The sequence below is a fragment of the Dama dama genome, chromosome 18 (genome assembly GCF_033118175.1).
Source record: "Dama dama isolate Ldn47 chromosome 18, ASM3311817v1, whole genome shotgun sequence".
NCBI lineage: Eukaryota > Metazoa > Chordata > Mammalia > Artiodactyla > Cervidae > Dama > Dama dama.
In genome coordinates, this window is record NC_083698.1 from 111,108,557 (window position 1) to 111,129,835 (window position 21,279).

The following is a 21,279-nucleotide window of genomic DNA, read 5'->3' on the forward strand; positions in this document are numbered from 1 at the left end:
GGTCCTCACGCCGGCTGGCTCATTCCTGCCCCCTGCTCCTGCCTCTGCCCGCAGCCTCTTCCCACAGCTGACCTCCCAACATCGACACGCACAGCCCCTCCTCACCACTGACTGAAATCTTTCTCCTGCCGCCGTTGTTGTCCTCTGCTGGCTCTGTCACCTCCTGGAGTCACACTGTAGGTCCGCTTCATCACCCATTCCCAGAGGAAAGCTCTGGGTGGACACTGCCGTCAGCCCTGGGCCCTGATGCCAGGGACGAAGTCGGAGCTCAAAATTGCACGTCAGGTAGGTTCCTTAAAAGCCAAGCGACACGGAATTGACACAGAGAATTCTCACTCGATGCCTGTGACATCCTTACTGTGCGGTCGTGACCCAGGGGCTTCCAGGTCTCCTCGGGACCCGTGAGGTCAAAGCCACTGTCCTGAGACAAAGATGTTACGTGTCCTCTCCACCCTCCTTTGCTCTTGAGTGCCCAGTGGAGCTTCCGGGCACCTCCACAGTGTGCAAAGTCCCGGCAGATGGAACGCAGGGCAGATAGGAGAACGCAGACACGAGGGTGATTTGCAACGATATAAAACAATACCACTCGCCTTGCTGAGTTTGTTTTGGAATACAGTTCATTTTCCTACAAGTGTGTTATTTACATGAATGTGTCATGTGTCTGATTTGACTTTTAAATGGATGAATGTATTTTAGTTTCCCAGCTTTAGCTTCCATTATGATAAATAGCAGCAGTGTCATCCACATTCAACAATATATTTCTGGGGTCCTCAGTGGTGTTCAACAGTGAGCCGAGGTCCCCAAACTAAAAGTTTGAGAAGTGCTGCCACGGAATCTTCTGCAGCAATGAGCAGGATTGGGTAGATTGCTCTGCTTCATTAATCTGAAAGCTCTTATGTCAGCTTGTTACATAAAAGGACAAGTTACAGACCCCTAGTCAAAGCTATGTACTCATGTATGGATGTGAGAGTCGGACTGTGAAGAAAGCTGAGCGCCAAATAATCGATGCTTTTGAACTGTGGTGTTGGAGAAGACTCTTGAGAGTCCCTTGGACTGCAAGGAGATCCAACCAGTCCATCCTGAAGGAGATAAGTCCTGGGTGTTCATTGGAAGGACTGATGCTGAAGCTGAAACTCCAATACTTTGGCCACCTCATGCGAAGAGTTGACTCATTAGAAAAGACCCTGATGCTGGGAGGGATTGAAGGCAGGAGGAGAAGGGGATGACAGAGGATGAGATGGCTGGATGGCATCACCGACTCAATGGGCATGAGTTTGAGTAGACTCCAGGAGTTGGTGATAGACAGGGAGGCCTGGCATGCTGCAGTTCTTGGGGTCGCAAAGAGTCAGACACCACTGAGCAACTGAACTCAACTGAACGATAGACTCCTGTCTATGGCCTGACACCATTTATATAAAATCAGAGAAACCATAATCATGATTTGTTTAGCTGTAATGATACATGCAGGTATCTTCACAGCAAAACGTCTGGTGGGAAAACTGGCCGTAGATCATGGTGGCCACGCTGGGGAGGAGAGCAGATGGAAGGCATGGAAGAAGGGCTTTTATTTTTTCTTACGTGTATTTTATGAATTTTTGTACAATGAGATTTGTTCATTTATTAACACGGGCTTTTTAAATTAGAGGATGGAGGGGAAGAAGAAGCCTGGAGAGACTGGGCTGGTCAGCAGAAGGAGCCTCATGGGGAGGCGGGAGGCCTTACAGACAGAGGGGAGCCTGGGGTCATGGGGTCGGCCACCAGGAGCTCGGGGGGCCTCCCGCCTGGGAGCCTGACAGTCGACGCACAGGTGGCTCAAAAGCTGAGCTGCAGCTGGAGACGCGGGCTTGGTGGGCAGGGGCCCGGTGTCTGGACACGGCAGCTCCAAGGGCCTCCGCTGTGTGGTCACGCCCGAGCCCCGGGCACGGCTGGGGTCTGGGAGCGCGAGCCGGTCCTGGGGGAAGCCTCCAACATGCCGGGGATGGCTGTAGTGACTGCGTCCTTCCACCTCCCGTCACCAGGGCAGCCTCTCTGAACAAGCCTCGTGCCTCGGTTATTGATAGTGTCTTCTGCCTCTTTTGACTTCCCTGGTGGCCCAGACGGTAAAAGTGTCTCCCTACAATGCGGGAGACCCGGGTTCCATCCCTATTGGGAAGATCCCCTGGAGGAGGAAATGGCAACCCACTCCAGTATTCTCGCCTGGAGAGTCCCATGGACAGAGTAGCCTGGTGGGCTACAGTCCATGGGGTCACAAAGAGTTGGACACGACTGAATGACTTCACTTTCACTTTCTGCCTCTTTATAATGAACTTCTGAAGGCAGAATGTGCCAGAACTCACTCACTGACGAGGAAACGTGGGCTCAGACGCTGGGGGGCCCCGGGGAGGACCAGGGCCCAGCCAGGGCCTCCAGTGGGCAAGCGGCATTGGGCTGCTCTCAGGAGGGGCAAGATCTCAGGGGGCAGGGCCCCTCCTGGGATGAGAGCCTTGGTGGCAAGTGGTCAGCAGTGGGCATGTAGCCTGGGGTGGCGGCTTTGGGTGAAAACATGCTGAACTTGGAGCAGGAAGCTGTGACCTTGAGGACAGGGGATCTTCTGGCCCTCTGGATGGTTCTCTGTCTGGTGAAGGGTGGGGAGATGGAGCTGGGTGGGCAGACACACAGCCAGGATGGGTGGCGTGGACAGGTGGGCTCAGGACCACCCCCCTTCAAAAGGGACCAACGTCAACCTTTCCCGGGAACACCACAGCTGGGGGCGGGGTCATTAACAGGTAGAGTCACCCAACCTGAACACTTGGCTTCTTTCCCCGGATAATCCTGTTGTCATCGTCTACACCTGCCGCGGCTTCTCTTTCGAAGACAACAGTCCACACCAGTCCCGCCCAGAGCAGAGAAGCCGGGAGAGGGGAGACGCCCGGCGATGACATGCCATGCAGGTGCCCGCGACAAGGCCAGGCTGGCGGGCGGGTCCTTGGTGCATTTCTGGCGGGAACCATCATCTCCTCTCGGGCGAACCTCCCCCAGAATGTGCCGGGCGGTCTCTGCTCTGCTCTGGGGGTGCCGCCTCGGCCCCCAGCACCGTAGGATCAGTGGTCAGTGCTCCCTCCTGACTTAGGGCTCCCGCCGGCACTAGAGCCTGCTGCCTCCGGAAACGGACCGACACCACGTCTTCAGGTTTTCCGGGGCTGTGGGGATGGCCCGTACGCCTGCTGTGGACATGGGTGGGTTTAAGCACATGAATCCCAACTGCACTTTCAGGCTGGGTTGTCCCTAGAGGTGAAGATTGATGTGGTATTGAAGTGCCGTCAATATTTACCTCTTAGGTCAATAAACTTGATGTTTATCTCAATTGACGATGATATCTGCGGAGAGTTTGTTCTGCTTCCTGACCTTTCATCAAGCAGCCAGTGGGGAGAGCGGGGCGGCTTGGACGGAAGGATCCAGACCTCTGCCTTTACTTCTCCGGGCCCCATCCCCCGGTGGCTGGGGGGCCCTTCCCCTAGCACAGAGGCACCTCACTGCAGTTAGTAGTCCTGTGAGTGGCAAAGCCTGGGAACAGAAGAGAAGGTGGAGAAGCCCGGTTCTCCGTTTGGATGGACTATAGAGATGTCAGCACTGATTTCAGCTGGGGCTTCTTGGAAGCAAATTTCTGGGGAAAGTTACCAAAACAAGCAGATGGCCTAGAAACTGGGACCATGGATGGAAGGATTCTGGTTGCCACGGGCGGTACCCGATGGAGAGTGAGGGCCTGCCTCTCGGCTGGAAGGAGCCAGTGGTCAGGGAGGTCCTGCTCGCCGGGTCGGGAAGAGGGCAGGCCGACGGGCTGGCCCAGGCCCCACCACTCACTGAGACCGGGCCGCCTCCACCGAGGGAGGTGTTTGATTTCACACTTGAGCTTGGCTGGATGGCGGGCGCCCGGACACTTGGATGGTATGCTGGGTGTGTCGGTGAGGGTGTTCCCGGGTGAACACTTGAATCTGTAGCCTGACTACAGCAGACAGTCCTCCCCACGTGGGGGGGCCTCGTCCAACCTGCTGGAGGCCGGGACAGAGCAAAAGCGGGGTGAGGGAGACCCCCCTCCCTGCATCTATTTGCAGCGGGGACCTGGGTTCCCCTCTGCACCCAGCCTGCGTCTCCCACCCACGTGTCCCTGGCAGACGGCCGATCAGGGGACCCCACAGCCTCCGCACTCAAGGGAACCAGTTCCTTACCATGAAGGCATAAACCTGCGCGGTGATCTCTGTTACTGGTCCTCTCGGCAGACTCTGGCTCCCCTCTGTACTTACTGCTCTGAAGCTTGCAGCTCCCATGGCCTCCTGACCCCGCTCGGCGAGGATGCGACAATGACCGCCTGGCCAGTGAAGGGGCCGGTCAGCGTGACCCTGGGGGCCCCAGGACGCTGGCCGCCTCCGGGAAGCCCGCATGGACAGCAGGCTTGACACAGCGGGTCTTAGCCTCAGCATGGACTGAGCCCCCAGGCCTGGAAGCGGCAAGGAAGGCCAGACACGCCTGGGGTCCTGCTCACACAGGTCAGTGGGGTCTCAGCACGCTGCTGCCGCTGCCGGGGACACTAAGGGACTTGCCTAAGGGGGCAGGTGCCCGGCGGGGGGGGGGGCAGGTGTGGAGTCAGGTCACCCGGACTGAATCGCTGTTCCCTCTGGACAGCTGGGAGCCTGGTGTGGGGCCAGCTCCAGGGAGGGGGAGCTCTGGGGACCCGGGGCTCAGGGAGGGGGTGCTCGGGGGTCCTGGGGGCCCCCTGGACAGCTGCGCCGTGGCCCTGTGTGAGCCCATAGCCCCCACCTCTGCCCCACCATCCTCTGCGAAGCTGCCCGTGGAGCTTCCCTAGGTCGGGTGGAGGCGCCCCAGGTGGTGCAGCGCTCCGCCGGCACACACAGCTGCCTCGCCTTGCCCTCCTGGGCCTCTAGCCCTCCCCTGCCAGGGCCCCGTTGGGTTCCCCGGTGGAACCTCCCAGAACAGCCCCACGGCCCCAGTCAGAGCCTGCCGGCAACGGAGCTATTTTGACTGAAGGTCGGGGAGCCGCCCCTGCCGCTGCCTTACCGCCTCAGGCTCTGCGGAGCACCTTGGAACCTCAACCCGGGCCCAGACAGCCTCCAGGGGGCCCGCAGCCCTTCCGGGCCCCAGCGGATGTCCGCAGCTCTTAAGATCTGCACCTCCTCCTCCAAAGTAACACGTCAGGGCAGATGGACTGCAGAAGCAGGCAGGAAAGAACCCAGCGTCTTCTATTAAGCCAGACGGGAAAGAGGTTTGCAAAACTGCAACTATTGCTGTTTGTCATAAAATATTTATGTTAAAATATAAAGGGTTTATGATTATTATTTTTAAATAAATGAAGAAGTGTTTTAAAATGTTCTCAGTTTAATTTTGTAATATGGTGAAACTCTGATTGGTAGTTTCTAGTATGATAGATATCACGGGATACCACTCACATACACGGATGCCCTCTGGGGCCCTCGGGCACTTCTGAGTGTGAAGAGGTCCCGAGACCGAGCACTTGAGGACAGAGCCGAGGACCCTGATCCGCACCCCACCCCCACCCCCAGCAAGCCAGCGTCCTGTGTGCTCATCACCTGAGCCTCTCAGGTGAGATGAGGACAGTAAACACACCCCGCTTCCCATTCTCCAGGCGCTCTTCTAAGTCCTTTGCAAATATTAACTGACTTTTTATAATGCTAAGAAGCGAGCATTGTCATTAACCCTGCTTACAGAGGAGTTCAGGACACTTGCTCCCGGACACGCAGCTGGCCAGGGACAGGGTCAGGGTCCAGTCCAGGCAGGCAGGCTGCGGAATTCAGGCTCAGCCTACGGGCCGTGCTGCTCACACAACCAAAGGCCCAGAGGGACTACGGCAACCTCCCGGGCCCACATCTGCTCTGAACCCCACGTGCCGTTTAAGAACAGTCTGCCACGTCCTGGCCCCGTGGTTTCCAGTCACAGAAGTTACTGTCTCCCATGGCTTATAGATGCCTGGCTTGTGTGTGTGTGTATGTGAGTGTGTGTGTGTGTGTGTGTGCATGTGTGTGAGAGTGTGGGGGGGGTTGTGTGTATGTGAGTATGTGTGTGTGAGAGTGTGTGGGGGTTGTGTGTGTGTATATGAGTGGGTGTACATGTGTGTGCATGTGTGTATGAGTGTGTGTGAGTGTGTGTACGTGTGTGTGTGTGCATGTGTGCGAGAGTGTGGGGGGGTTGTGTGTATGTGACTGTGTGTGTGTGAGTGTGTGTACATGTGTGTGCATGTGTATGAGTATGTGTGAGTGTGTATGTGTGTGTGAGTGTATATGTATGTGTGAGTGTGTGCATGTGTGTGAGTGTGGGGGGGTTGTGTATATGTGAGTGTGTGTGTGAGTGTGGGGGGTTGTGTGTGTGTGTGTGAGTGTGTGTACATGTGTGTATGAGTGTGTGTGAGTGTGTGTGTGAGTGTGAGTTTGCTAGGGCTGCTGTAACACACCATGACTCAGTGGCTTACTCACAGAAATGTGTTTTCTCACATTTCTAGAGGTGAGAAGTCCAAGAACGAGGCATGGGCAGAGCTGATTCCTCCCAAGGCGTCTCTCATTGCTGCGTAGATGCCTCTCCTCCCGTGTCCTCCCGTGGCCGTCCCTCTGTTTGACAGTGTCCTGATCCCTCTTCTTATCAGGACACTGGTGAGAACAGATCAGGGCCCACCCATGAATCCTCATTTGCCTTAATCACCTCTTGAAGCCACATCCCGAGGCACTTGATACTTGACTGTGAAATTCTCACCTTATTCAAAACCTCAGATGCTTGTCCTCTTGGGCTGAGCCCTTCTTTGCCTCCTGGGGAAACAGAGGAGCAGCCGGTCTCCTGACACTTGCCTCTCTTTCTTGATCCAGCATCTTTCCCTCTGCAGGGTCATCTGTGTAAGTGACCAGCAGACTTTCTGGGTTAGCTGGTTAGAGCCACAGGCAGGGGCCGCTACTCAGATGAGGAGGCGGGGATGAACCCCCCAGGTAAGCAGAAGCACTGACCGGGGCTCAGAACCAGAAGCCCGTGATTCAGAAGTTTTGCTTTAAGAGAAAACTCTGAGAAAACCCTGGGAGAGGGGAGGTGGGAGGGAGAGAGACAAGACAGAGATGGGAGAGGCAGGGGGCGGGGACAGCGGGCCTTTCCACTTTGGGAAGGGAGCATGTAGGGAAACAGCTTTTCCAGGAAGCACCTCCCGGCTTTTGCTCTGCTTCTCCATAAGTTCAGTTCAGTTCAGTTCAGTTGCTCAGTTATGTCCGACTCTGCGACCCCACGGACCGCAGCACGCCAGGTCTCCCTGTCCATCACCAACTCCCGGAGCTTACTCAAACTCATGTCCATCGAGTCAGCGATACCATCCAATCATCTCATCTTCTGTCGTCCCCTTCTCCTCCTGCCTTCAATCTTTCCCAGCATCAGGGTCTTTTCCATTGAGTCAGTTCTTCGCATCAGGTAGACAAAGGATTGGAGTTTCAGCATCAGTCCTTCTAATGAATATTCAGGACTGATTTCCTTTAGGATGGGCTGGTTGGATCTCCTTGCAGTCCAAGGGACTCTCAAGAGTCTTCTCCAACACCACAGTTCAAAAGCACCAATTCTTTGGCACTCAACTTTCTTTATGGTCCAAGTCTCATATCCATACATGACTACTGGAAAAACCATAGCTTTGACTAGATGGACCTTTGTTGGCAAAGTAATGTCTCTGCTTGCTTTTTAATATGGTCTCTAGTTTGGTCATAACTTTTCTTCCAAGGAGCATGCCTCTTTTAATTTCATGGCTGCAGTTACCATCTGCAGTGATGTTGGAGCCCAAGAAAATAGACTAGAAATCTTTTCCAGGAAGCACCTCCCCACTTTCACTCTGCTTCTCCATAAGTAAATACTTCAAAACCCAAGGTCAAGATGTTAGTACAGCTCTAGCGGTCATGGCTGGCTTACTTAATCAGAGCCATGATTTCAGGCAGCTGGCCACCAGGAGAACATGAGATCTCAGGCCGGCTGCCCCTCAACCCCACGTGAGGGGGACTCACTCACTCCCGACCCTGGAGGCTATTTTTATCTACTTGATGTGGTGTGATTAGTAAAGGCAATTAAGCAGTCAGATCAAAGCTGAGGGCCGCAGCCTTTTAGATTCTCTGTAACAACCCTGGAAAGGTTTGCAGAGATGAGCCTGGGGGAATCGAGCGTGCCATGAATAAACATCACCTGAGAGGATCAGGATGCCCTCATCCCACCCCTGGAAGAATGCTCGGGAAGGCAAAAGCAGAAGTGCCTCGGGGAGGGGAGGGCCAGCCAGGAGGGAAGGTGGACGTCCCGCCTTGTTTGCCCGTGCCTTGCCCAAGTAGCATGGGGCACAAGCTACCAGGGGAGGAGTGAACCCTTGAGAGCCAGGGGCACACCTGATCTGCTGTCCGAGTCCAGTGAGAGGTGCCACTTCCTGCTTTTCTGCAGCATAAACTGAAGGCAGATGCAGAGGGGCCTCTGAGGCCCACCCTGTATTTAGTTGGGGTTTTATATACATAAGGGGCTTCCCAGGTGGCGGTAAAGAATCTGCCTGCTAATGCCAGAGACGCAAGAGACGCAGGTTCGATCCCTGAGTCAGGAAAATCCCCTGGAGCGGGAAATGGCAACCCAGCCCAGTATTCTTGCCTGGAAAATTCCATGGACAGGGGAGCCTGGCGGGCCACAAAGACCCTCCGGTCCTGTCCTGCACAGGGGAGTGTAAGTGCGAGCGCTGGACGAGCGAACAGCATTGGAGAATCTCCACCCCTTTCAACACGGGAGCCACTGAGGCCCTGCGGGCGGCCAGGCCCGCGGAGGGAGAGGAAGGAGCAGCACACAGAAGCGGGGAGAGCTCTGACCGTCGCCAAGGGCCGCAGAGGGTGACCTCAGCCGTCTGCTGAGTGGGTGCCAGGAGCCACGCCGGCCAGGCCACTAAGCAGCCCGGGGCAGACACCTGGGCGGGCCAGGCACCTCCTGGAGACCTTCCTGGGGGTGGTGGGGGGAAGGTCAGGGCAGGTTCAGGCTGTGAAGACCCCACGGGGAAGCCCCCAGGGGGCAAGGGGTCACTGACCAGAGGAAGCAGGCATGCAGAGCGCCCAAGGAGTCAGAGAAGCAGAGGGGAGCAGAGACAGAGAGAGAGAGGCAGAGACAAGGGGTGCCCGAGGCAGGGAGAGGAGGAGGGGAGAGGTGGGTGCTGGGGGGAGGCGGGGTGCGGGGGCTGCTCTGGCTTCTGTGGTTCCTAGGCCCCCGGGCACGGTGGTGCCTACCACCCCGGTCCCTGAGGCCCTTTCCCTGGCACGGAGTCACCCAAGCTCTCGGGAAGGGAGTGGCTTCATTTTAGCCAAAGGTCCTGGTTCAAGGTGGAAGGTCAAACTGCAGAAACTGTCCGCTTTGAGATGAAGGGAGCCCTTTCTGGGTACAGGCAGGTGGACGCAGGACGGGGTCACTCTGTGCAAGGGGGTGAGGGGCACGGGGGATGAGGCCCCGGGAAGGGGGGGCACTCGAGTGGGAGCCAGCCGGTGTCTCTCTCACATCGGCCCCAGCAGCCTCTGGCCCAGCGCCAGGCGTGCCTCTACCGAGACAGCAGGGACACCGCTGGGGAGGGGGTCTAGGGGCCGGTTTTAAGGTGCACACGTCCTAAGATGTGTGTACAGCGTGGCGACCGCAGTTCGGACATGGGGCTGCATATTCAAAAGCTGCTAAGAGAGTAGGACAACCTAGACAGCATATTAAAAGGCAGAGACATTACTTTGCCAACAAAGGTCCATCTAGTCAAGGCTATGGTTTTTCCAGTAGTCGTTTATGAACGTGAGAGTTGGACTATAAAGAAAGCTGAGCACCGAAGAATTGATGCTTTTGAACTGTGGTGTTGGAGAAGACTCTCGAGAGTCCCTTGGACTGCAAGGAGATCCAACCAGTCCATCCTAAAGGAAATCAGTCCTGAATATTCGTTAGAAGGACTGATGCTGAAGCTGAAACTCCAATACTTTGGCCACCTGATGCAGAGAGCTGACTCATTTGAAAAGACCCTGATGCTGGGAAAGACTGAATGCGGGAGGAGAAGGGGACAACAGAGGATGAGTTGGTTGGATGGCATCACTGACTCCATGGGCATGAGTTTGAGTAAGCTCTGGGAGTCGGTGATGGATAGGGAGGCCTGGCGTGCTGCAGTCCATGGGGTTGCAAAGAGTCAGACAGGACTAAGCGACTGAACTGAACTGAAAAGAGTAGGTCTTAAAGGCCTCATCACAAGGAAAACAGAGTCTGTATCTGTGTGAGGAGACGGTGTCAACTAGACTTATGCTGGTGATCATTTCACAATACAGAAAAATCTCAACTCAGCTCACCCTGTAGACCGGAGATGGACTCGACATCATATGTCAGCTTGACCTCAACTGAAATTTTTAATTTTAAAGAAGAAGAAGAGGAACAGTGAGCATCACACACTCAAACACTTATCTCCTGGGGAAGTGAAGCAGGGCTGAACCTCAAGGCGCCAACTGGCCGTGAGCTCTGATCCTGGCCAGACGAAAAAGCAGAGAAAAGCCTAAAATGCTGGCCGTCTGGTCCCCCCGCCCCACCTCCTGACATTCGGCTGTCAGACTCCGGAATGCCATCTCCCCAGGACTGACGCTCTGTCTGTCCACTCAGCAACTTCTCCAGCACACTGCGTGGTGATTGGCTGAGGGGGAGTGGAGGTGGGGGGTGTCCGGCCAATGAGCTGTCTGATCCTGTACCCACGGAGGCATACTTTGTGGGGTCAATGAGACTGATGTTCATGAAAATGTCTAAACTCTGGTTATCTTGGCAATTCTACATGACACACCCTAAACAACATCAGTCTAGGCAAAAGGGAATGAATTCCCTGTTAGGCAACCCAGCAGGCTCTACCACCAACTGTCATGTCCATGTGTGTCAACAAAAGCCTTGGTCAAGAAGAATATGTCACTCAACTAAAGACCCAACAAAAGGGATGTTTAGATCAATGATGACTCATTCATACAATGGCGTAGTCTGCACTCCTTATGAGTTATGTTCGGGGCGGGTTTTTATTGGCACAGGCAATGCCCATGAATCTTAATGTGAAAAAGATTAGAAAAAAATTGTCTCTACAAACAAAAGAAAGAAACACATTGACACCACAAAAATATTTAGGTAGAAGGAAGTTCTTGCATGTGGCCAATTCCTTCATGACTCCAACAATGACTAATTCTACCCCAAACCCTCATGATAAAACTACATGGAGGGTCCATTTTCTGCAATACACCATGGATCACCACACACCTTTGCTTCTTAAACTGGCTCCAGATTAACCTCAATCCAAGGTTCAGGAATTTGTGAGTGTCACCCTCACCTTTTCCTGACAAAGGTCCATCTAGTCAAAGCTACTGTTTTTCCAGTAGTCATGTATGGATGTGAGAGTTGGACCATAAAGAAGGTTGAGCACCGAAGAATTGATGCTTTTGAACTATGGTGCTAGAGAAGACTCTTGAGAGTCCCTTGGGCTGCAAGGAGATCCAACCAGTCAATTCCAAAGGAAATCCACCCTGAATATTCATTGGAAGGACAGATGCTGTAGCCAAAGCTCCAACCCTTTGGCCACCTGGTGCGAAGAGCTAACTCATTGGTAAAGATCCTGATGCTGGGAAAGATTGAAGGCAGGAGGAGAAGGGGATGACAGAGGATGAGATGGTTGGATGGCATCACTGACATGAGTTTGAGCAAATTCCAAGAGATGCTGAAGGACAGGGAGGCCTGGTGTGCTGCAGTCTGTGGGGTCACAAAGAGTCAGACACGACTTAGCAACTACACGACAAAAACCCTCGCCTTGATCCCTGTTATGCTAGCGGAAGAGGATGAAATAGCCCGTTGAACATCCCTGTTGAAGGGCGTGGCCCAGTACAGCCTCCTGGGCCTTCTCTGCTCGTGTTCGACTGGACTGTCCGCCTGGCTACCTTGCCGGGGGGCTCTGTCCATATGCTGAGGCTCCTAAACTCCCTTGTGCATAAGAATCACACAGAAAGGTGGCAGACTGCATCTTCCCAGCCCCACGGAGCACAGACCCTGACTCTGCAGGGCTGGGGGGCGGGTAGGGGGCAGGGCTGTACCTGTTAACCCAGCACCCCTGGGGATTCAGACACTGGGGCCTGTGCACACCCCAGGGCACCACACAAGATTTAACAGGATGCCCCAGGCTGCAGTCTGGATGCCACTCCGTCTGCGTGTGTTTCTGCACCTGGAGTCTGTCTTCTGGAGGATCAGCACCCTGGCTCTGGCTCAGCACCACGGAGACCGAGGGCATTGACTCCGATGAGGGCCGGAGCAAAGATGAACGGGCCTCAGCCACTGCAAAGCATGGGATTCCTCAAGATTTAACAAGAAGCAAGTCATGGGGACAGCGCTTACCAGGTGGCGTGGCGGTAAAGAATCCGCCTGCCAGTGCAGGAGACACACGAGACTCGGGTTTGATCCCTGGGTCAGGAAGATTCCCCTGGAGTAGAAAATGGCAACCAGCTCCAATATTCTTGCCTGGAAAATTCCACAGACAGAGGAGCCTGGTGGGCTACAGTCCATGGGGTCACAAAGAGTCGGACGTGACTGAGTATAGCACAACACACAGAAGTCATGGGGCCAACTCCAGAGCGAGGAGTTAACTGCTGGCCCAGAGCCCAAAGTGAGGGGCGGACACGGTCATCCCTGGCTGGCCACGATGGCTGCTTTGGCAAGGCCACCTGGTCTTTGCATCTTAACCAGCAGAAACCCAAACTGCATCATCCGAGTTTGGTCCAGTGGTTGGCTGAATAATGACCCTCAAAGGGTCCATGTCCTGCTCCCCAGAACCTGTATCTGAGGTTGCATGGGAAAAGAAAATTAATGATGCAGATGAATTCAGGGTGCCAGTCAGATGACCTTAAGTAGGGAGAGTCTCCAGGGCCCTGAGGAGGGGAAAAGGGAAGCAGGAGGAAAGTCAGAGGGAGACCCTGCGGCAGGAGCCAGGGCAGGAGCAAGGACCACAAGCCAAGGAACGTGGGCGGTGGGCCCTAGAAGCTGAAGAGGGCCAGGAGGCAGTCCTCCACTACAGTTTCCACCGGCAGCCAGCTCTCCAACGCCTTCCTTTTAGCCCAATGGGGACTGAACTAGACTTGTGGATGACAGAAGCGTGAGATAATTTGTTTATGTTTGAAGCCGTGGGATTTGTGATAATTTGTTAAAGCAGCAAAACTCACAGAGCCCCCCTCACTCACCCCAGGACCGTGGTACCAGGGTGCAGAGAAGTGATGGCGGGGACAGGAGGCTGTACCTGATGGGTCTGTCCCGCTTTCCGGCCTAACGTTGGGCTGTTTTCTGTTCATCCCTACGCTTGGCCATCTATTTGTTTCTTGCTGGCTTTATATCAACACAGCCCAGTAACACCATTAATATCACTGACAGCAGAAATTGGCGATGCCCTTTGCGCGTTTCCCCAAAGCAGACAAACAGAGTCCTGGGTGGTGGAGTTGAAGCAGAGGCGGAAGCTTGAAAGGTTTATTACGGAGCCTTGATGGTGTTCAGGGCTGAGAGTGCCTTTGAAGTAACTACCCTCCCATCTGACAGGTGAGTAAACAGCTCCAAGGGATCAAGGCCAGAGGGCGAGCAAGAGACAGCTCCCGGACTCAACTCTCACACTTGATTGTGCCTTAGCCACGGCCTTGGGCCTCTAATCAACTAGCATTTCAGGTCAGACATTGAAAAATTGCTTGTAAAGGACTTGAAAACACATTGCCGAATAATTTAGATATTTGCTGGCGAATCTTAGACCATCGACAGTGATGAAGTTAACTTTAGGCCAACTGGTATCTCGTCCTGCGTCACTTCCATCCTGTCTGACTCTTTGTGACCCCATGGACAGTAGTCCCCAGGCTCTTCTGTCCATGGAATTTTCCAGGCAAGAACACTGGAGTGGGTTGCTATTTCCTTCTCCAGGGGAATCTTCCCAACCCAGGAATCGAACCCACATCTCCGGCGTCTCCCGCTTGGCAGGTAGGTTCTTTACCACCAGTGCCACCTGGGAAGCCAGAGGTATTGGTATCTGAATTACCTCAAATTCTGAACCTGGTTAAGTGTAATAAAAATCATTCCAGCCGTGTTTCCAGAAGACTTGTCTGGGATGTTCTGGCCTGAAGGACTTTGCAACAATCGAATGCAAGTTCTTTCCTACTAGAATGTTAAGTGTTTTCCTGTTAAGCAAACACTTGTCTGATATTTCACCAATTGCAAAAATAAAAAAAGCTTTCTTCAGGTAACTTTGGACTTGACACTGGTCAGACCCGAGCTTGTTGGCTTCTGCTGGGGCCTGTCCCTGGTATTACCATTCAGTGACTTACCCGCCGAGGGTATTTATGCTCTTACAAAGGACCAAGAAAATAAGAGATGTCAGCCAGGGTCGTGGGTCAGGCAAGGAAGGCAGGGCCTTCCTTGATCTGGACAGAACCCCAGATCAAGTTTAGCAAACAGCAGGCCCTGTCGGTGTGAGCTGGGCTTCCTTGAGGAATGAGGGTGGTGCTGGGTCACAGGCAGTTGGAGGGAACTGCCCACCCAGGAATGAGGCCAGGAAGCCCAGGTGTGGGGCAACAGGTTTCTCGGCCTCGGTGACCTCTCCGCCTGTTGTTTTCTTGGAGCGACAGGCCTCGACCTGGGTCAGCTGCTCAACCTCTTACTCATCAGAGAATTGCACTTTCAGCCCAACGCAGTGCCTCCACGCTCCTACCAGGGCACCGTGCTACCTCCTTGTCGCAAACTAGATCATCCAAGAAAAGGCAGACACGAGAAAGCACAGCCACACTCAAAAACACTGAAATGATAATCATGGAAAACGAGTCCTCAACGGGACTGCGTCTTAGCAAAGCGCGGACTTGGGCATCCGGCGCCTCGTCTGACTTCTGTGATGACCCCTGAGATCGCTGTGGCGTGGACACCCCCTGCTCCACCTGAGGGCACCTGTGGGCCAGGGACCTGGGCTCAACCCTGCACCTTTTCAGCAGCGTAAGTGTAAGGAGAAAACCTAGAGAAACTGGTGGGAAGCATCAGTTCGGTCTCAACCTCCAGATTCCACTTCCGGTCGTCAGATCCCTGTCTGTCTACAGCAGATGTGGCTGTGGGACATGGTTCTTTCTCAAACTTTACTACCGGCTTGTTTCAAATAAGACATTCCAGACCCTGCACCCAGAGGTTCTGCTGGCTGGATCTGAGCTATAGTCACCGTTGGTTTCGTTGTGTATTTGCTCGGTTGTGTCCAACCCTCTGCGACCCCATGGACTGTAGCCCACCAGGCTCCTCTGTCTGGGATTCTCCAGGCAAGAATACTGGAGTGAGTTGCCATACCCTCCTCTAGGGGATCTTCCTGACCCAGGGACTGAACCCCTGTCTCCTGTACTGCAGTGAAGTGAAAATCACTCAGTCGTGTCAGACCTTTTGCGACCCCATGGACTGTAGCCTGCCAGACTCCTCTGTCCATGAGGTTCCCCAGGCAAGGATACTGGAGTGGGTAGCCTGTCCCTTCTCCAGGGGATCTCCCCAACCCAGGGATCGAACCCAGGTCTCCCGCATTACAGGTGGATTCTTTACCAGCTGAGCCACCAGGGAAGCCCCCCTGCCTGCCTTGCAGGCGGATTCTCTACTATCTGAGCTGGAAACCAGACACCTTCATTTCCTGTAAGACTCCCAGACGCTTCTGGTGCCGGCGGTCACTGTCCACACCAGCACTCTCCAGAGAGCAACAGTGATGTGCTTGGTAAGCACGCTGGGAGAGCAGCTTATGCGGGGACTGGGCTGAGCCAGCGGGGGCAAGGTCCCACGGAGGCGGCCCACACTCAGGGACGCATTCTCTGGAGTGTCCCTGGAGGAATAGCACTGGCCGCCCCATCAGGATTCTGACTCACGCCCGTCATAAACACCAGAACAGGGTTTATGGTCAGCTGTGGATAGAAATGCAGACCAGATATCAGAGTGCCATCCTTCTTCCCCATGCCTGGGAATTATTTTCCAGTATTGGCTCAAGATAGACTCATTCTTTCAAGGGTCAAAGTTCATCAGCATCTCTTTTTTTTTTTATTATCATTATCACCCACTCTGTTTCCAAAAAGCATTTCAAGCAACAGCAAATTTTAGTCATCTGTTATCATTCCAAGACGCCATTCTTTCCAGTCTCTGTTGGGCCACTGTATGCATTCTGTCTGTCTGCCTCCGTAAGGGAGCACCCGATTCTTGACCCTATCTGGGGCCACCTGGAAGAAAGAGTCCATCTCTCAGGTTCTCAAGCGTGAATTGTGTCTGTGTCCAAGGTCAGGTCAGTGAGATGGAGATAGACTTGCCCTGCAGATCTTCCAGGAAATGTACTTAAAGGTAATATCTTCCTCGCCCTCTCTTCCTTCTGGCTGGAACATGAACCTAACAGCTGGTGCTCTGGCAGCTCTATTGGGCAATAAACTAAACTTGGGACTGGAATAGTAGCTTAGAAGGAATGGAGTTCCCTAAACCCAGAGGCACCCTTCTAGCCGTGGACCCTATGTTTCCAGGTTTCTTGACTATGAGAGAATCTTCAATCTTTCTCATGCTGTTATTAGTTGGAGTTCTCCTTTACTTGACTGCATAGCTAATTCTAACAGATTTAGAATTTTGCGTTTTTCCTCCTGTCTCAAGCAATGTTGGGGTGTGGTAAATTGCTTCAGTCTTTGTGACCCCACGGACTGTAGCCCGCCAGGCTCCTCTGTCCATGGGATTCCCCAGGCGAGAACACAGGAGTGGGTTGCTATTCCCTCCTCCAGCAGATCTTTCTGACCCAGGGATTGAACTCACGTCTCCTGAGGCCCCTGAATAGCAGGCAGACTCTTGAAAATTGAGGTTCTATAATGCTGAGGGTACCGGGACATAGAGGGGTAGTGAGGGGGTAAGATCTGCAGGTGGCGTGCTTAGAAATCCTTCTTTATTTCCTTTGACTCGATTCAACACTTCCTAGGTATCTTTGATATAAGTGTGATAACTTGAGACTAAAGCACTTAATGAACAAAAAGCTTTTTCAAAGATGTCTCATCTGATTCTGCCCGTGGCTCTGAGCAGGGGATGCAGCTGTGGCTTTGAACCCATGATGGTTGAGGAAACCAGTTCCCAGAAGGCGGCCTATGCTCTTCGCGGGGCTCCTGCACTTTCTGCACCACCCCGCCGTCGTGGGAAGCACAAGAGGCCTCATTAGTGAAGCGGACAGTCTCCAGCATCTACTTTTGCCCCCTCCAGCGATGCAAGACTACGGCCGGGTCTGTAACAGGCCTGGCTTCTGTGGTCCACCCAGGCCTGTAATCTCCATGAACCGCCCCCTCCCTGAAGTCATCCATCCTGACTTCCGCCTCCGCAGAGCAACCTCTCTGTTTACAAGCTCCCAGCAGTCCTGCAGCCCCCATGCCACTTCCCAGCTTAGCGCCCTCCACCCCGACATCTCCATAGCGTTCCTCAAAAAATTATGGTCCAGCATCCCATGTCTAGGCTTACTCCTGAAGAAACTGAAAGCAGGGTCTCAAGGAGATATCTGTGAGCCACACTCTTTATTCACAACAGCCAAGAGAGGGAAACAACCAGTGTCCATGGATGAATGAATGGATACGCGAAATGTGGCCCATCCAGACAGTGGGATATTTATGCAGACTTTAACAGTAAGGACATTCTGACACCTGCTACCTCCCGCCAGTGAAGGAAAATGTAAGAGACCTGGGTTCGATCCCTGGGTCAAAAAGATCCCCTGGAGGAGGGCATGGCAACCCACTCCACTATTCTTGCCCATGGAAAGAGGAGCCTGGCGGGCTACAGTCCATGGGTTGGCAAAGTCAGACATGACTGAAGCGACTTAGCAGGCACACACACACACAACATGCATGGACTCAGAGGATAGGCTGCTTAGTGAAACAAGCCGTCATCAAAGGACAGATACTATGTGATTCCAGTTACACGAGGTCCCTAGTGTCGTCAGAGTCACAGATAAGAAAATAGATGGTCGGGGCCAAGGACTGGGGGAGGGGGAGTTAGCTTCACGGGGACAGCTTCGGGTGAGGAACGTGGCAACGTCTGGAGAGGAGTGCTGGTGAGAACCGCACAGAGCGCCCGCGGGTCAAACCACAGAATCCTGCGCTGGAAGGTGGCTGGTTGCTAGGTGCTACGTGGTGTGTATTCTATCACCACTGAAAACAAAACCCTGAGCTCGTCTCTCCCCCAGCCTCGCTCCCTGCCTGCATTTCTGACCCACTGGACGGCATCACAGTGCTCCTGCTTGCTCGAGTCAGGGGTCGCAGATGCAAGCCTCACCCGCACCCCGCAGGTCCCCGGGTGCCGCACCCCCCGCCCGTGGGGCGGCCTGCGCCTCCCCTCACCCAGACCACTCGGAGCCTCTGAGCTGCTCTCCGGAGCCCCATTGGCTGCCCTGGGTCCACTAGCCGCACTGTCGTCTGTGATTCCTGCTTCCAGCCCTCCTGTGACTCTTCCCTAAGTGCTGTCCCCTCCCGCGTCCAGCACCTGCTCAGCATCGGTCCCCAAAGCACCCCCGGAGCTCCCCGCCATCCTCCCCGAGGCGAGTAAGCCAGCCTGGCCCAGGTCCTGGCTTCCTCGGTCACCTTCCTACCACCTGGAAAGGACGCAGTGGCCCCAACACGCACCGGTTAAAGCACTGAGCTGGTGGAGATATGCTGACAGCCACTCTCCAGCCTTCCTGTCCTCCTCCTGCGCGGTGAGTTCCAGACCAGCATGGCAAACCTCGGGGCCGAGGGGGGCCATGCGGGCGCTTCCTCAGGAGTATGGACCTTTCTCAGATGACTGCAAAGAAATTCATTAGCTTCAGAGACCCAGGGTGCTCTTAAAACTTAAAAGCAATCCTGATCATGAGTGTTGAGAAAGCACATTCATGTATACAAAACCAAAGGTGGCAGCTTGGATAAGAAGAATCTAACGTAAAAGACCTCTGAGCAGCGCTCTTTTGAGAAACTTTAAACGCGAAAGGGGTTATTGACGTGTTCGCTGCATGTAAGGAGCACTTGTCAAGCCCTCAGTGCTAGGGGCTGAGAACGCAGAGGGCAGGCCCCTGACTCGTCGGGTTGCTGGTGCCTGCGTGAAAGACAGCGGCCCTCGTTCCTTCTGCAACTGTCTGCTGCATGCATCTGTGTACCAGGCATCCTTGTAGGAACCGGGGTGAACACAGCGGTGGAGACAATGCCCTTGTTTTCCCAGAGTTTGCATTCACGGAGGAAGGGAGACAATTCCCTCGAGGGTAGTTAATCACACGGGACAGCTGCAGGTGGTAACCAGGGACGTGAAAGGAAGATAAAGTCAGGTGAGGGGGGGCTTCCCCAGTGTTCCAGCGGCTAAGACACCGTGCTCCCAATGCAGAGGGCCCAGGTTCGATCCCTGGTCAGGGGACTAGATTCTAAATGCCACAACTAAGAGTTTGCATGCTGCAGCTAAAAATCCTGCAACTAAATGCCACACCTAAGGCTGGGCACAGCCAAATAAATAAATACACACCAACATTTTTTTTAAAAAAAGCCAGGTGAGTGAGTAGAGATGGGGAGGAGCCTCTCGGAGGAAGAGATGTCCTAGCCAGGATGGAGTGATGGGAAGAAGCTGGTCCAGAGGCGGGAGGGGTACCGGGCATGGAGATGCTGCTGAAAGAGCACCTGGATCGTTGCGTCGAGGGGGGGAGGAAGGGAGCTGCACCCGGGTCCCCTCGGGCGGTGTCTGCAGGCTCTGGACTTGTCCTGTGTCCAGAACGCCAAGGGCCTCAGGGAGGGCCAGTGTCAGGATCCGACTCATGCTTGGGAAGCTCACTCTGGGGGCTTGGAGCAGAGGTGGGCTCCAGAGGAGCTGAGACTGACATGAAGACTGAGGAAAGGCACAGATCCGGGGGAAATCAGGATTGCGTCTTGCACATGCAAAGTGGCGGAAGCCCCCTGTACTCCAGGGAGGGGCGCCCAGCTGCTGGCTGGGGGGTCAAGGAGGAGAGGACGGGGAGGTGTGTGGACAGCCTCGGAAGAGGGCCTGGGGTCATCACGGCGGGTCAGAGCCGAGGGGCGGAGGAGGGCGGCCTGATGGCTGGAAACACACAGAAGCAGGGTTTGGATCTGGTCAAAAATCACACTTGAGGTTTTTAGCCGGCGGAAGAGAGGCGAGGCGTGCCCGGCGACGGCAGACTGACCGCACGCGGAGCCAGGACAGCAAAGCGCCCTCGGGGAGGTTCAGCAGGACTGGGACGGAGGGGCTGGGGCGGCTGGGGAGGCCCGACGGCCAAGGGGCGAGGCTGCGCTCGCGATCGGCCCTGGCCCAGCAGGGGCCACCGAGGCACCCCTTCTGTTTCTTAACTGACCCAGGAAAACGGCTGACCTGTCGCATTCCCGTTCAAAGTCTCTGGTCCTGTGTGTTTGACTCAAAGTCAGAGGTGGCGGCACACAGACACGCACGCCGGAAGCTCCACACGTGTGTGGATTCTCTCAGGAAACGCTGAGAGCTGCGAGTGTGAACACACGCTCCCCCCGAGGCAGGGCGGGAGGGGGCGGGCAGTCCAACACCAGGCGCTGTTTCAGGCCCAGGTTCAAGCCCCAGGTCCTCCCCACGCTGAGCTCTTGCTCTGTGCCAGCGCAGGGTGCCCCCCTCGAGCCCCAGACACCTCTCTCTCCTTCCTGGGGAGGGGAGTCCTAGGCCCAGGTGCTGGGGGGCTGGTTCCCCCCAGGGCCTCCCTCCCGGGGCCCCAGACAGCGTCCTCCCCTCTGCGTCCTCCCCTGGTCTTTTCTCTCTGTATCTGTATCCCGCGTTCCTGTGAGGACACCAGTCCAACTGCATCAGGGCCCACCCCTGTGGCTTCATTTAACTATAATCGCCTCTTTAAAGACCCCCATCTCCAAATGCAGTCCCATTCCGAGGTCCTAGGGGTTAGGACTCCAGCCTGTGAATTTGTGAGTAGGGACGTGAAAGTGAAAGTCGCTCAGTCGTGTCCAACTCTGTGACCCCGTGGACTATCCGGTCCCTGGGATTCTCCAGGCCAGGACACTGGAGTGGGTTGCAGTTCCCTTCTCCAGGGGATCTTCCTGACCCAGGGATCAAACCCAGGTCTCCCGCATTGCAGGCGGATTCTTCACCGGCTGAGCCACCTGGGAAGCCCCGTGAGTAGCGGGGTGGACACAACTCCACCCATAACAGGTGTTCTATCATTTTAATCTGCCCTGAAACCCTGGCTTCGAATTCTCCCATGCCCCGATACCCCCGGCCACAAGT

General features: G+C 54.8%; 1 protein-coding gene across 1 annotated transcript; it reads right to left on the bottom strand.

The window, feature by feature from the left end:
• Nucleotides 1–1,564: 1,564 nt before the first annotated feature.
• Nucleotides 1,565–19,824, bottom strand: LOC133073111 (uncharacterized). The gene is made up of 8 exons (XM_061166580.1): nt 19,689–19,824; nt 9,532–9,571; nt 9,420–9,447; nt 5,053–5,171; nt 4,206–4,345; nt 3,658–4,028; nt 3,311–3,543; nt 1,565–3,203 (listed from the first exon to the last, which is right to left on the bottom strand). Exons 1-7 carry the CDS (start codon nt 19,822–19,824, stop codon nt 3,391–3,393), a joined length of 987 nt encoding a protein of 328 aa, XP_061022563.1. The 3' UTR covers nt 1,565–3,203; nt 3,311–3,390.
• Nucleotides 19,825–21,279: the final 1,455 nt, after the last annotated feature.